The sequence below is a fragment of the Aethina tumida genome, chromosome 2, assembly GCF_024364675.1.
Source record: "Aethina tumida isolate Nest 87 chromosome 2, icAetTumi1.1, whole genome shotgun sequence".
Taxonomy (NCBI): Eukaryota; Metazoa; Arthropoda; class Insecta; order Coleoptera; family Nitidulidae; genus Aethina; species Aethina tumida.
The window spans coordinates 26,400,564-26,415,284 of record NC_065436.1 but is presented as its reverse complement, the minus strand read 5'-3'; the positions used below and the strand labels follow the sequence as shown (position 1 = coordinate 26,415,284).

The 14,721-nt window shown below is 32.0% G+C and overlaps 1 protein-coding gene and 1 long non-coding RNA gene across 3 annotated transcripts; one reads left to right on the top strand and one right to left on the bottom strand.

The window, feature by feature from the left end:
• Positions 1-6,116: 6,116 nt before the first annotated feature.
• LOC109600892 (major facilitator superfamily domain-containing protein 12-like) lies at positions 6,117-10,459 on the bottom strand. 2 transcript variants are annotated; one of them, XM_020017073.2, is made up of 3 exons: positions 10,224-10,459; positions 8,476-8,750; positions 6,117-7,900 (listed from the first exon to the last, which is right to left on the bottom strand). In XM_020017073.2, exon 3 carries the CDS (start codon positions 7,845-7,847, stop codon positions 6,381-6,383), a length of 1,467 nt encoding a protein of 488 aa, XP_019872632.1. In that variant the 5' UTR covers positions 7,848-7,900; positions 8,476-8,750; positions 10,224-10,459; the 3' UTR covers positions 6,117-6,380. The 2 variants fall into 2 exon arrangements, with proteins under 2 accessions (XP_019872632.1, XP_019872631.1); XM_020017072.2 differs by lacking the exon at positions 8,476-8,750.
• A 272-nt stretch (positions 10,460-10,731) lies between these two features.
• LOC126264568 (uncharacterized) lies at positions 10,732-12,122 on the top strand. Its single transcript, XR_007547254.1, has 2 exons — positions 10,732-11,849; positions 11,907-12,122. It is a non-coding gene; the product is annotated as an uncharacterized LOC126264568 (long non-coding RNA).
• The last annotated feature ends 2,599 nt before the right edge of the window (positions 12,123-14,721 follow it).

The following is a 14,721-nucleotide window of genomic DNA, read 5'->3' as shown; positions in this document are numbered from 1 at the left end:
CCTTATTACTTTAATTCAATCCCGAATCCTCTTCATTTTTTAAACTAATTTAAGCCAAAGACATATTGTGACACGTTTTATAAAATCATCAAAGTAACAAACTGTGATAAAATTTATAAACTCCCAATTATTGTAGACTATTGAAACAATTATTCAGACCTCAAGAATTTAAAAAATTTTCATTTTCTTGTCAATGTCTAGTTAAATATAAGTAATAAAATTATGAAAATTTGTACAGTTTCGCAATTTTGTTAATTGTCACGATGATCGATGAGTCCACACCACGGTTGATGACAACTGTGGGAGGTGATCCCGATCCCGGAGAAAGAGTAAAAGGGTACTTGTTGCGCGCATGTGCCCCGTCTATCAGACGCCAGCCGCCTGGCAATTTAGACACCCTCTCAACGTCCGGACGAGCACACGACGTCCCGCAAGCGTCGCGACGCCACTCCACTAGACATCGGAGACGGTTTCCCCTAATCGCAACCCTCCAGTCGATTGGATCGGTCGAGTGTTATCTTGGTGGCAGAGTTGCCGGTGATAATGATCCGTCTGGTCGGTCGCTGCTAATTTTGTGTGACTAACCCGGTGAGTTTTATGTTGTTTTGTCATGTCGAATGTGTAATGCGAGCGGCTCGATAAAATTTATTGGAACACGTGCCCAACTTTTAGGTGGAAATCGCGCCATTTGTTAACAGGATGTTCTTTACCATAAATTTATTTATCTCCGAAAATTGTGAATTGTACTTTGAATCTATCAATTTCCCAACGATTACTTTTGAATGTTACGTTCCTATATTAGAACAATCTTTACCATACTGAATCATTTATTTAATCATTAATGAAAAAAATATATATTCTTTGACGGTAAAATAAACTGGCGCATCCACCATTTATACTAATAGTAAGGTTTTTCATTAGTAGTGGTTTAGGACAAGACATCTAATAAAATGGAAAACAATACATATATTAAAAATTCTATATGGAATAGAACAATTAATTAAGAGACAATGAGTATTATTAAATCATAAAAACATGGATATTTAAATATTACAATTAAAAAACAAAAAAATATTTAGTTAAATTATCAAATTAGGAATGAATTTTACCGATAATACTCCAGGATGTATAAAACGTATATTAATGTGATACCGACATTGGGAGGTGTGTCACCTCAATTATTCGTGATAAATGCAAATTGTGCATTGAACATATTGTGGGCGGCAATAAATGTGGGTGGACTATTTGTGCCCTTATTCTCAATTTATTTGAATTGGCATTCCAAAACGATTCTAAATTAATACGGTCTAAATATAGAATTAATTAATTATGCATATTTTCGAAAGCAAGTTTACCCTGTGATTGACATTAAGACGTCGTTAATTAATGTTCGATTTAGCATTTGTAATTCAATAAAAATAAATCTTCCATCCTTTAAGAGTATGATTACATTCAGAAATAATTAATTAAAAACTAACTTGAATATTAAGTGGAATGTTGGTGTAGGTAGTGAGACCTAAATTAAAATGTGGGTGGTTAACTTCATAGATATTCATTTATAAACTGAATTTCAAAGTTGTCTAAATTAGAATCAATCAAGATGGAACAAATATGTTTCAATTTTCAATTTCATCTTTAATACGAAAAAGATAATAGCATAATCAAATGAATACTCTATTTAATGAATATATTAAATAACAAAATAGAATAAAAGTAATGTCTTAATATATAGGTGTTTTTTGTGACTAGTGTGAATATTATGTAACAGATGTTTCCATTCATCACGCACATAACATACATAAGTTATGTTTAGGAACGAATATATAAATTCATCATTTTTCTTGTCATATGACAAATAGATTTTGAAAAAAATGTAACTAGTTTATTAATTTATTAGAGTTATTTTATTAATACAATATTAATTGTTGATGATTTTGTTATATAATTTTGCCAGGAGAATGTCAAATTTTTAATCAAAAATTTACTGGCCATAAATTATTAACGTCTGATCTTGCCATATAACCCGGACATAAATTCCATTAGGTATATGATGCTCTACGAATTTTATGGTTGATTAATTTTTCTACTATCGCATAAACTTTGTGCATGATCACGCCAGTCTCATAGAACTGAAATAGACTGTCGAGAAATAATTATTGTATTATATTTTAATGGTTATAAATTTGAGTGACGTTTTAAATTCATTGTAAATGACTAAAGATTTAACCGTAATTTTACACAAATTACAGCGGGACAAGTCTGCACGTAACTAAGTGCGATGACTGATAAGCGTTCAACCCTTCAACGGGAAGTTCTATGAATTGTGACCAGTGTATTCGACATGGGAGTCGATATATTATTTCAATAATGGACCACACCTCTATTTCAACAGGTTGCCAGGACGGCAAAGTGTGAGATGTCCAATTAATTTTTATTAATATACTATTTCATATCGTGTCAGATCTGCTGTAGAAAAAGCGTTTGACCCGCCTGAATTTAGAGAGGGACATCGTGCATAACAGAGACAGTAGAAGTCTGTCCCTCAGTGAGAGACTTACTGTGTCTATTGTTCATGTTGTTTTTTTCAGGATTCAGATGGATCAAACTCTTTTCGTACTGTATATTGTCACACCCGTGACTTATTGGGGGTTGGGGAGTAGCTCAGATAAACACCAGTACAGAGTAAATACAATTTTATTCATAGTTTATATATAAAAAAAAACACATTACGAATTATCTAACTTACAGTAATAAGTAAGGGACCATCTTCAGGGCTACTCTTGGGGTTCACTGGTATCCACCGGGCGACTCGTGACCTCTGTTCTAGTTCACACACTTCTGTCCCCTGTCATCTTTGACGCGCTTTTATTTATAGTCTGTTATTACAAAACATTACAATAGTTTATTGACACTAGTAAAGCGTGACCCAGATATACCGCTGAGTCTTGGCAAGTCAGCGGAATGTGTTGGTGCTGACAATGCCAATCAAGACATTATGCGAAAGCAATAATCGCACTAGGGGCAATGTTCGTATGTTGATGATTAAGGATTATTTATGTGTCCTATCGTCCCTATGTGACAATATGTAAAAAAAAAATAATTTCAAAAATATAAATTATCTTCAAATTATTAAAATGTATATATTATTTCGTATAAATTATAAATAGTTTTCGGGAACCAATATAAGTTTGGAATAAAAATATTTATAATACAATAAAAGAACTAAAAATAAACTATTATTTTGTTAACAAAAATTTAATTATCAGCAATAATGAAACTAAATGAATAATGTTCTTAAAAAATGTTTAATATTCTTTCATAGCCTTTGGTTCCATCACCGATATAAACTCTAATCAATGTGGAACCATCGCAAACATAAGTCAAAAATTCCCCGTAAAAAGTTAACGAACTGTAAATACTGAATGAGAAATAATGTAATTCCATTGGCAAGTTTGTCGGTGGAACTCATAATACCAAAGATAAAGACACCACAGTTCGGTCACCTATCAAATCGTCATTATTCCCAAAGTGGTGACTAGAATAATAGATCCTCCAGCTCAAACAGCACATCTGTGTAGATAGATTTTGTGTAAAGAGCGTTTTCTGCGAAGTTAATCCAAATGCACGCTACCACTCCCAATAATGATTATTAACGTTCTATCCCGTCACATATTCCGGATATAAATTCCATTAGGTACATAATGTTTCACGAATTTTATGCCTGATTAACTTTTCCACTATCGCATAAATCCCCTGTATGATTATGTCATGGTCAAGGAACCGAAATAGAATGTCGAATTTCGATACATAATAGTTATGACGTTATGAAGTTATTAAATTCATCGACAATAACTGAAATTCCAGTTGCACACACAATTTTGCACAATTACAGATCAATTACAACGAATGAAGTTTGTACGTAACAGGCTGCGGTGACTGATAATAAGTGTTCATTCACTCCTTGAACGGGGAAGTTCTTTGAATTGTATTCAACGTGAGGGTTACCACCGATGTACTACTTCCAATAATGAATCACACCTATATTCCAACAGGTTTCCATGACGGCGAAATGCGCGATCCTCAATTAATTTTTATTAACATACCTTTTGATGTGGAACCAGATCAATATTTAAAAACATAAGCGTACCTGATTTTTGTTGAATTATTAACGCGTCATTGGGTTAAATAAAACAAATTAATTTCAAAATTATTTATTATATGAAAATTACAAAAATAAGAATGGTATTTTACATTAAATACAAGTTATTTCTGAAAATTAATGCAAGTTTGGTTAAAAACTGTTGCATAACAAAGGAGGGGAACAACAAAAATAAAAATAAATTGATTTCGATAAAAAAAAATCAATCAAAATTGCAAAGAAAATATTTTTGTCAACTGATACAATTGAATGAGTAATGCTTTGAGCCATTTTTAATTATACCTGACATATTAACACACTATAAGCGGGTCGGGTAAAAATACCCGTCTCGAGAACTGTTGATTGTTAGCTGGCCGGATAATTTTTACCTTTTTGAATGTACTTGCTTCAAAAGCAGGGTGAGATAATTTTACTCTATTGGTTTACATACGGAACTGAAAGAATTATCTCTTATTTTTTGATATCATTCAACAACTTAGTTTGGACTATTTTGCTGCCCGCCTATAGTGTGTTAATATATGTCACAATCACGGCACCAATCAAAATGGAACCATCGTGTAAAATGTTGAAAAGTTGTATAGATACTGAATGAAAAATAATGTGATTCAGTTGTCAAATTTGTCACTGGAACTCATATTACCAAAGACAAAGGCACCACTATCAGTTCGGCCACCGATCAAATATGTCATTACTCCCAAACTGGTGACCAGAATAATAGATACTGCAGCTCCCATAAGCAGTGTAATTATGTTGGAAGAGCGTTTTCAACGAAGTTAATCCAAACGTAAGCTACCGCTCCCAATGTTTAAACTAGCCAATAATGATTATTAAGGTTGGATCTCGTCACACATTCCGCATATAAATTTCACTTTTTTACTATCGCATAAATCCCTTGTATGATGACGTCATTGTTGAAGAACCGAAATAGAACATGGAAACAATTTATTAAGGCACATTAAAATTTCAATAGTTACTTTAAGAGTTATGACGTTATGAAGATATTCAAATTCATCGTCAATAATTGAAGATCCAAGTACAATTTTGTACAAATTGCAATATTCGGTGTGGAGGTTACCACCAATGTACTACTTCAATAATGGATCACAACTTATATTTCAACAGGTTCCCATGACAACAAAATAGCCGATCCCCAATTAATTTTTATTAATATACCTTTTCATGTGATACCAAATCAATATTTAAAAATATAAACTTTTCCTGATTTTTGTTGAATTATAGTATTCAACAAATACGAAGAGAAAAATTGTGAATGATGTAAGAGGCCTACTGGGGATTTAAAGTATCCTAATTACGAATTTCAGTTTGACGTATAGATTTATAGAATTACTGAATACATCACTTATTTAAATTTTCTTCTAATTTTTTATATAATTTATGACTAATATTCAAATCAAAAAATAAAATTCAGGAATAACAGGTTTTACTTATAACAAAAGACTTAATCTTTTGAATTAAATCATTTTTTCTTATAAGAAACCAATAGTAAGAAGTGAATTTTGAGATTTCATAGTTTTCTTCATTTTTGTTTCCTCAAATCTAAGCAACAATTCTTTTCATGAATCCAACCATGATATATAATGAAGGTAACAAAACTTTTTTGAGATCAACGAGAGGTACATATTGTTCAATTTAGTTTAGTCTGGAACAAATTAATGACTCTGAGGTCACTCATTTACTTTATAATAGCTTTGTATTGCTCTACTGTTCCCAAAGTATATAAAACATTAATACAATAAATCCACCCAAAAGTCCTGGTAAAACTTATAACTTTAATTTAATTATTTTTGCTAAATAAAAAATTAATCACAAATTTTAGGTGCCAGGTGTTACCATCATTTTCGGGACTAGGGGGTCAAAATTAACAAAAAACAGCCTCCAACACCACAGTGGCAAAATTACTGTTATTAAATTTGTCATCGGGATAAATAAAAACAAATTACTTTCAAAATTGTATATTATATGTATATTACAAAAATAAATATATTACTTTGTATAAAATATAAGTAATTGCTAGGAATGAATGCAAGTTTGATTAAAAATATTTGCATCACAATAAATCAGGGAAACAACAAAAACAAAAATAAACTATCATTTCGATAACAAAAATCAATAGAAATTGCACAAAGAAAATTATTTGTCAACAATAAAAATGTCATGAGACAATTGAATGAGTAATGCCCCTAGATAAATTAAATTAGACCTAATTTATTGTACTACTGTCTGGTATTCTTTCATACCCCGACAGCCTTTGGTTCCATCCCCGACATAAACTAATCACAGCCACGGCGCCAACCAAAATGGAACCTCCGCAAACATAAGTCAAAATTTCCCTATAATAAGTTGGCGAGTTGTGTAAATACTCGATGAGGAATACGGCGATTCCGTTGGCAAGCTTGTCGGTGAAGCTCATAATACCAAAAACAAAGGCACCACTATCTGTTCGGTCACCGATTAAATCCGTCGTTACTCCCAAACTGGTGACCAAAATTATAGACCCTCCAGCTCCCACCAGCAGGGCAACTATGTAGATAAAACATTTTTTGTAAAGAGCGTTTTCACCAAAGTTAATCCAAATGCAAGCTGCCAATCCCAATATAGTACCAATCACATAGGTGATTTTTCTTCCACAATGCCTGTTGATTTTTTCAATACCCAGCGAGGTTGCAAAGCTACCGACAAATATAGTCAGGGGCACAACCGCCAGGGAGCTGGCGGTCATGTCCAGAGTTTCGTGAAGGTAAAGCGGAATAAACATCTGCGTCAAGTTGACGAACAATCTAGAGGACATGTAAACAAAAGCGACCTGATAAACTTCAAACCTAGAGAGCAATTCGGCGACACTCGTGCGTAGCTGTCCGCCCCGCACGTTGTTGCTGCTGTTACTATCTCCTTCACGTACGAATATGTGAAAGATAGCTGAACACAAAATACCCACGCACAGTACGGACCAAATGATTTCCTGAAACTTAGGCCCGTCTTTCGGGCTGATCTTCGAGTTTTCGCCTTCGTGTAAATGAAGAACGATCCAAGTAACAACGTACACGAGTACATTTGATATCACAGTGAAACAGTAACGAACGGCCGTCAGTTTTGTGCGGTCGTGTTCGTTTGGCGTCAGTTCGGGGATCAAGGAGAGATGGGAGATCTGGACGGAGGCCCAGCCAAATTGGAAAATAATGATGAAGACCGAGTAATAAAACATGGACGACCACAAGGACGTGCTCGAGCAACCTGGACAAGGTGAGTATATAAAAGGGAATGCGCCGAGGACGCAGATCGTTCCGAGCAAATGCCATATTTTTCTTCGACCGTAACGGCACAGCCAGAAATTGTCGGCCTGGTCAGAATGAAAGCCTACGAACGGCGTGGCCAAGGCGTCGGCCACTTGTCCTATGAACATCAAACACCCGGTTTGCCATTTGGAGAACTGTAACACGTACTGAAAGAATACTAAGAAGTAAGTGAACCACATGGAGGCACACACGTCGTTAAGTACGTGACCGACGCCGTAGGCGATTTGGAGGGTCCAAGCAAGTCTGCGGTACACCTCGGTGTAGTCGTCACTGATTGAGTGATGGTTACTGCTAGATTCCATGATGGACGTACGGAACTGTTCGAAATTGCTGTAAATCTTACTTAGTTTTATGCGATATAGGCGTAGTGACATCGGAACTATCCGTTGCTTAGGTCACCTCGTATCCGGCGCATAATGATCCCAATCTGAAGCAAAGAATGGTTTGGGTTAAGATTTAGCGGTTAATATTATATAAAATATAATATAAATTACTGTATCGATTTCAAGAAATATAATTACTAACAGTAAATATTATAAACAATAATTTATTAACCTCAGACGATACAGATTACTTCAAAAATTGATTATAACTTATAAAGAAAGGGAGTGAATTAAAACAAAAATGTGTGGAAAAGTACTTCTTCAGTTTTCATTATCAATTTAATAAATTAAAATCTTTGAAAGATCGTTCTTTAAATTACTACTACTTTCACATTTATCCTAATCTATTGAAACAACAAAATAAAATATGAATGAATACAGTAATTAAATTTGTGATAATATATATGAAAATATATTTTGAATAATAAGTGGCCATAAAAATAGCACTATCCTAATGTTATGCACACTTCTAATTAAATGTAATCAAAATTATTTTTATTAAAAAAATAACAAAATACATTCTCTCTCCAATTGTAATTTGTACGTAAATCAAATTAATTACTACTTAAATTATATCTTAAACTATCACAGAAATAGCTTTTGAAAAATATGTACTTACTGTTTAAACAAAATTGTTAATATTTTGTTGGGTACCCTTTGTTCGTTATTAGAAGGACGATGAATGTATTTTTTACCATCTGATCTTGTTCATGAATTCATAAATTTAAAGTACCCTTCGTTAAAATTCTGGAGGATAATTAATATATTTTTGTGCAATCTTTTAGTCTTTATTCTGGTGGTTTCTTTACTGAAATATATCCTTAGATGTTTTGTTCTTTCAATCGACATCTGATTTTTCTGTTAGATACTCAGTTAATTCATTTTTCATTTACCCTAAAAGACAAGAAAGGATGTTGTTTTGATTGTCAATAAAATGAGTTGTTTTTATATTAGGACATTTTCATGTCATGATATTTTCATTTGAGGTGTTCTTTCATACTTGTTAATAAGTCCTGTACACCAATATTCACCAATATATATAAAAGTTTTTAGCCATATTAGCGATATTTAGACCTCGATATTTCTTGTTAATTATTATTTTCCTCTTCTCTGGAGAGCAATGTTCCTTTCTCCTCACTGGAAGCGGATTTATTTAATAAAATAATATAAATCCTACTATGAATAAATTGTAACTATTAAGAGTATTGCTAAATACATACATAAAAAGTAAATACATTTGAATGTGCTATTTTTTGGCCTAAACTAAATAAGACTAATAAATAAAAAATCAATTGAACTGAATTGAATTAAATTCTTTTATGAAATATCCTACAACATATTTGATATTAATTTCTAAATTTTGATATTGACAAATTTATTACTTGTGATTATTATTTTATTCATTATAATAATCTACAATAATAATTTATTATTAAATTCTGATATTTTATTACACTACAAATTGTCTATTACAAAAATTATACTACAATAACACTTACAACAATAAATTGTGAATGATGGGTTGAATTTATATACAATAATATGTATAATTACAATTAGACATGTGACATACGCACAATATTTTGCTATCTGATGATTCAAGAACAATTTATAGAAAACAATAAAGAAAATATAATGAATAATATGTATAATCTAATCAGTTTTGCGTGACTAAATTACATTATACATAAATTTACCACAGATAACTAAAAATTAGATACGTAAATCCAAACCTTGACGAAGCCACTAAAACAAATTTCAAAGAAATTATGAAAAACCAATTGAATTATCACTTTTTTATTGAAATGTTGCTGACTGTAACAAAATACACTACGTACTACTTCTGTATTTTTAGTTAAATAAACAAAATATAAAATAATGAGTCACTAATATCAACTAATCAAATAAATCTAAATATTGAAAAAATAATATTTTGTCTGGTCTGATGTCTAGTTTTAATAATTAAATCTGTTGTTTAAGTTATCTTATTAAAATTTTACGCCTACTTAATTTGTAATTACAGAATGTGTCTGCCTGGAGTTCAAAATGATAATGATAGACATGTAATAAAAAATATTTGTATAATAAACCACAAGAATTCCTGATTTTCCTGAACATTTATTTAGAACAAAGAAAATATCTCTAACTGAGAATCTTGGCAATCCTAACCACATAAGGCATATTAGATATTCAACAATTAATTTTTTAACTTTGTTAATAAAATCTTTTGAATTAAACTGTTTAACAAAACAGTACGCCTACTGTAGGTTCAATTTCTAACCTCAATTTTAACCAGCCACAAAAACATATTTCTAAATAAATAAAAACGCATAAACAATTATGCACAAACAGAAAACGTACACTCACCGTTTCAGTTACCAAGCATTTGTGGCAATTCACTTGTTTCCAATTGGCAGGAACAATAATAGTCCCCGTTATTGACAACCACAATAAACGAACATAACCTCAACCCTTCGCCCCTTCAATTTGTTGTCGTCCCGTGACTGTTGGCTAGAGAGTAGACAAAATTGTTCATAAATAATACTGTGCAGAATTGTTGTACAAAATGTTGTGCAATAACTTTGTGGTGGTAATTTGACAGCCGGACGGGTATGCAACGTTGTCAATTCTTCAACACACAACCAATAATATGTTACCCCAAAAAAATGTACACCAGAACGGGAACGGTAATAAACTCAAGAATTGTGTGGCGCTATTTAATGCACTCCCAAATCGATACACACCATAATTAATTATACACATCGAACAAGAAAAGTGGAACAACTGATAACGCTCAACATGCAACGCAGTTATTCGAATAATTGGAGTAATGTGATAATTGAAGTTCAACAGTGATTTACTGCGTGCGGTTAATTTAAATTAGTAGGGTGGTGTGTGGAGTTGTGAAAGTTAGGGAAGTTGTTGGTGAAATGGGCGGCAACAACGCGGAGAAATAGACTGCACATAGTTTTTATACGGGGAAGGATCGATAAGTTTAAATAACGAGAAGAGGAAGGAAGGAGAAGAAACGTACATTTTCATATTTTACATCCTTTAGAAAATTACTATTTGGTTGTTCAATGGAAATATTTTGTAGTTATGTATATTATAAATGTGTAAAATTATTTTAGAAATCCTAATGTCAGTACTCTAAATTAATACTTTTTTATTATTATTCAAAATATATAATTTTTTATTTTAGTTAAACAATCGTTTGTCAACAATGTTTCTAGGAAAAATGCGTTTTTATTAGCGTGGTTTGATTATATTTGAACTGTGTCATCTTACCACAAAATTGTTTATTAAGTTGTAAAGCTGTTAAAATTATAAAATAACCAACATTTAAGAGGTTTATTGAATTATTTATTTTTAATTACAAATATGTTTGGTACAAATTGAACAATTGTATAATTAATAAATTTACAAGGTGTTTTTAAAATAGGTAGTCAAAATTTTAAAGCAGCAGCAACACGTCCAATATTGAAAAAATCTAAATATATTTTTTGCCTAAAATCAATTAAGCTCTAAAATTTAAATTTTATAAAAATGTCTCTTCTATCTTTCTAAAACCTTTAGACCAATCGTGTTGAGTTATCTTTCTTTACAAATTCTGAGCGACATTTATGTGAGACGACCAAGAACAGTTAGAACAGTTGCAAATGAAGAGAATATCTTTCAGTTAGTTTACGTAAATCTAAATATTAGGAAAAATGCATACTTACCATTATCGATAAGCCCAAAATTTTTTAGTTAACAGATCTAAGCCTGTCATGAACACGATCACAGTTTAATCTGATGATACAACATTCACTGGAAATGGCGTTTTTAATATTCACAATGAATATGTTTGGATTCATGAAAACCTTAATGCAATAAAAATCACACACACACTGGAATCCTAGTAATTTGACTGGAGAAATGTATCTTCAATTTTTAGAGAGCTCGAAGGTATTCCATTGGACAGAAAACATGTTCTTTGGTGTATTCATGACGGTAATTCCATAAATTGGTCTCCGTCTTCACCAGACCTTAATCTATTATATTTTACAGTGTTGGACCAAATGAAAGAGATGATCTGCCTGTCAACAATATAGAAGAATTACATCAAAGACTTGAAAATTCATTTAATGAAATTTGCGAAGAGCAATGTCTGGGCCAAAAAGGAAGAAATTTATACATTAACAAAATTAGGGCTTATTGAAATATGAATGTTCATGTTTATCACATTAACATAGGATATAATAAATGATTTTTTTAATTCTTCTACTTTTAAATTTTAATCACATATTTTACAAACACCTTATGTATATACTGTTTCCGAAATTTATTGTTGGCTGGCTGTTAAGAGTATTTCCAGACCACTGGATAAATATGGCACCCGCACTATGTAATAATAAAAAAGAGGTTAATTAAACTTCCCAAAAGCTGCATCCGAAGCATATCCAATTAAAAAGTTAGATGGCAAGAACACATTGGCACTGTTTAAATTTTCTTGGAAACTCATCAGGAATGTTTGCCGTCATGTACTTAAATCCCTTCGACCTTTCGGATGCGAAACCTTCATTGCCGATTCTCTGAATTTTCCTCAGATCATTGTCCGCGATTAGCACAATCGGTGCCACTCTAATTTGAATGTTGGAGGCTCAAAAGTTCGAGACCGGTCCCCGTCCACCCATCGGCAACACGCAATTGCAACTGTTTTGCATGATTGCATGCCGATGACCCATTGGATAATGGTCCACGTTCGCTAGCACGAATACGTAGGCTAAATTAAATGGTAATTGGAAAAATGCATAAAATCAGAACGAGAATATGGTAATACGTGATAAAAATGCGAATGCTTCCGCTTGAAATGGGGGCACTAACTATAAAAACTTACAACTTATGGTGGCACTTAAAAACTATGTCCTGAATATGGAACTGGCGGCTATGAAGTAAGACGTCAAATGGGAAAAGTTGCTTCGGGCTCGTAAAACGAAGACTGGGTTAGTTGATGAAATTGGAGTTTTGTAAAATGCTAAAACAAATACCGAATATAATTGCAAAGATGGATTCGTGAAATTGTTGCCGAGATTTATTTATATCTGATCCAGTCGTAAGACTGGGGAAGGCAAAATTGGGTGTTTCCAACTTAAATAAGTGTGTTCCACTTTTTCGAGTAAACAGTATTTGATGCATTTAATTCGTAACCTCGTTTTCAGTGAAAGAGACTTCTCATTAAAAATGTTTTAAAACAAACTTTTGTTTTCTTGCATTTAGATAATTATTTAACTTCAACATTCTTCAAATACAATTTAAATTGCAGCGGTGAACAGAGAAATAGTACAAAATTTAAAACCAAATATTTTTTAAGATATTTCAGAAAAGGATTTAATTCAAATATCGTCAGTTATGCAGTATATTTGATAAAAACAATACATCAATATAATTGTTTATTAATAGGTTTAGTTAGGTATTTATTAATATTTGAAAAATATTTAAGAGTCAAAAGTAGAGCAAATAAAACAACTTTATGTACATTTAGCCTTCTTTTATTTAGTATCTAGTAGCATATCCATTATTTTTAATAACTTTTAAACACCTTTTGTTTATTGATTTTAGTAGCTTTTTAGCTATAATCGTTTGAAATTTCTTTCTAGTGATTTTGAACTTCTTCGTAGAGTTTTTTCATATTTAAAAGTCTCTTTGCAGGGATTTTCCGATCAATTTCTTCTCAAAGGTTTTCCATTGGATTGAGGTCTGGGTTTTGTGCTGACCAAGGCATGACACGTACTCTTTGAGAAGCGAATCATTTTCAACCAACTTAAACGTATGTTTCGGGTCGTTGTCGTGCTGGAAGGTTCATCTTAAACTGATGTTACCTTCGTCAAATGGAAGCATATGATACTAGAGAATGTTACGATAAACAAAACAATCCATTATCCCGTCTAACTTAACCAGTGGGCCCACGTCAAACCCAGTAAAACATACCAAACCATAACGTCTCCTCCACCATGCTTCACAGTGGGTTTAGTGTACTTGCGATTATACTTTTCAGTAATGTGTCCTCTCACCTATGAAATACCATCAGATTTGAATAATTGAAGCCCACTTTCATCGGAAAACAAAATTGTTTTCCATTACCCACTGTCCAGTTCACATGTTCTTTTGAAAATAGTAGTTTCGCCGCTCTATAGTTTGCAGAAATGAAGAGTTTCTTTGTTGGTTTTTTTCCATAATGACCAGCTCTTCGTTTTATGGTACTCACCAAAATAGTTTGTTTATTTTTTGTTTTGCTGTCCACAGCTCTGTTAGTCTTGTATGTTTTCTAGCGCTTTTGGGAACTTCTTCCAGTGTATTCGTTCTGTTAAAATTGGAAATCGTCCTTGAAATGATCGATTTGTTTAAATTTAAATCTACTGCAATTTTACTCTGTTTTTCACCATTTCGGAACTTTTCTACAATTTGTTGTTTAATTTGTATCGTTAAATGGACACTTCTATTCATTTTTAACTTTAAGGAACGATGCCAGGCACAGAATAAAATTATAAAATCAATTGTATTGAATATAGAGTTTGGTTGCTTTACCTATGAACCGTGTCCGAAATAAAATATTGTATAAAAATTACGTATATAAAGATATCCGTATATAAATTGGACTTATTAATTATAAAATTAATTTAAATTAAAAAGAATAGTTCTTTTAATAAAATGATTATGTTTTTTAATTTGTTGCTCTACATATGAGCGATAGTGTCTATATTGCTTTTTTTGTTCCACATCTTAACAATACACTTATTAGTTGAAATTTATTTTTAGTAGGATTTATATTACTTTATTAAATAAATTCAGTTTCAGTGAGAAAAAAGGCGCATTGCACTCCAGA

What these genes read in the sequence shown, in the direction of transcription:
- LOC109600892 (XM_020017073.2), bottom strand. Translation starts at nt 7,847, where the DNA reads ATGTCACTACGCCTATATCGCATAAAACTAAGTAAGATTTACAGCAAT.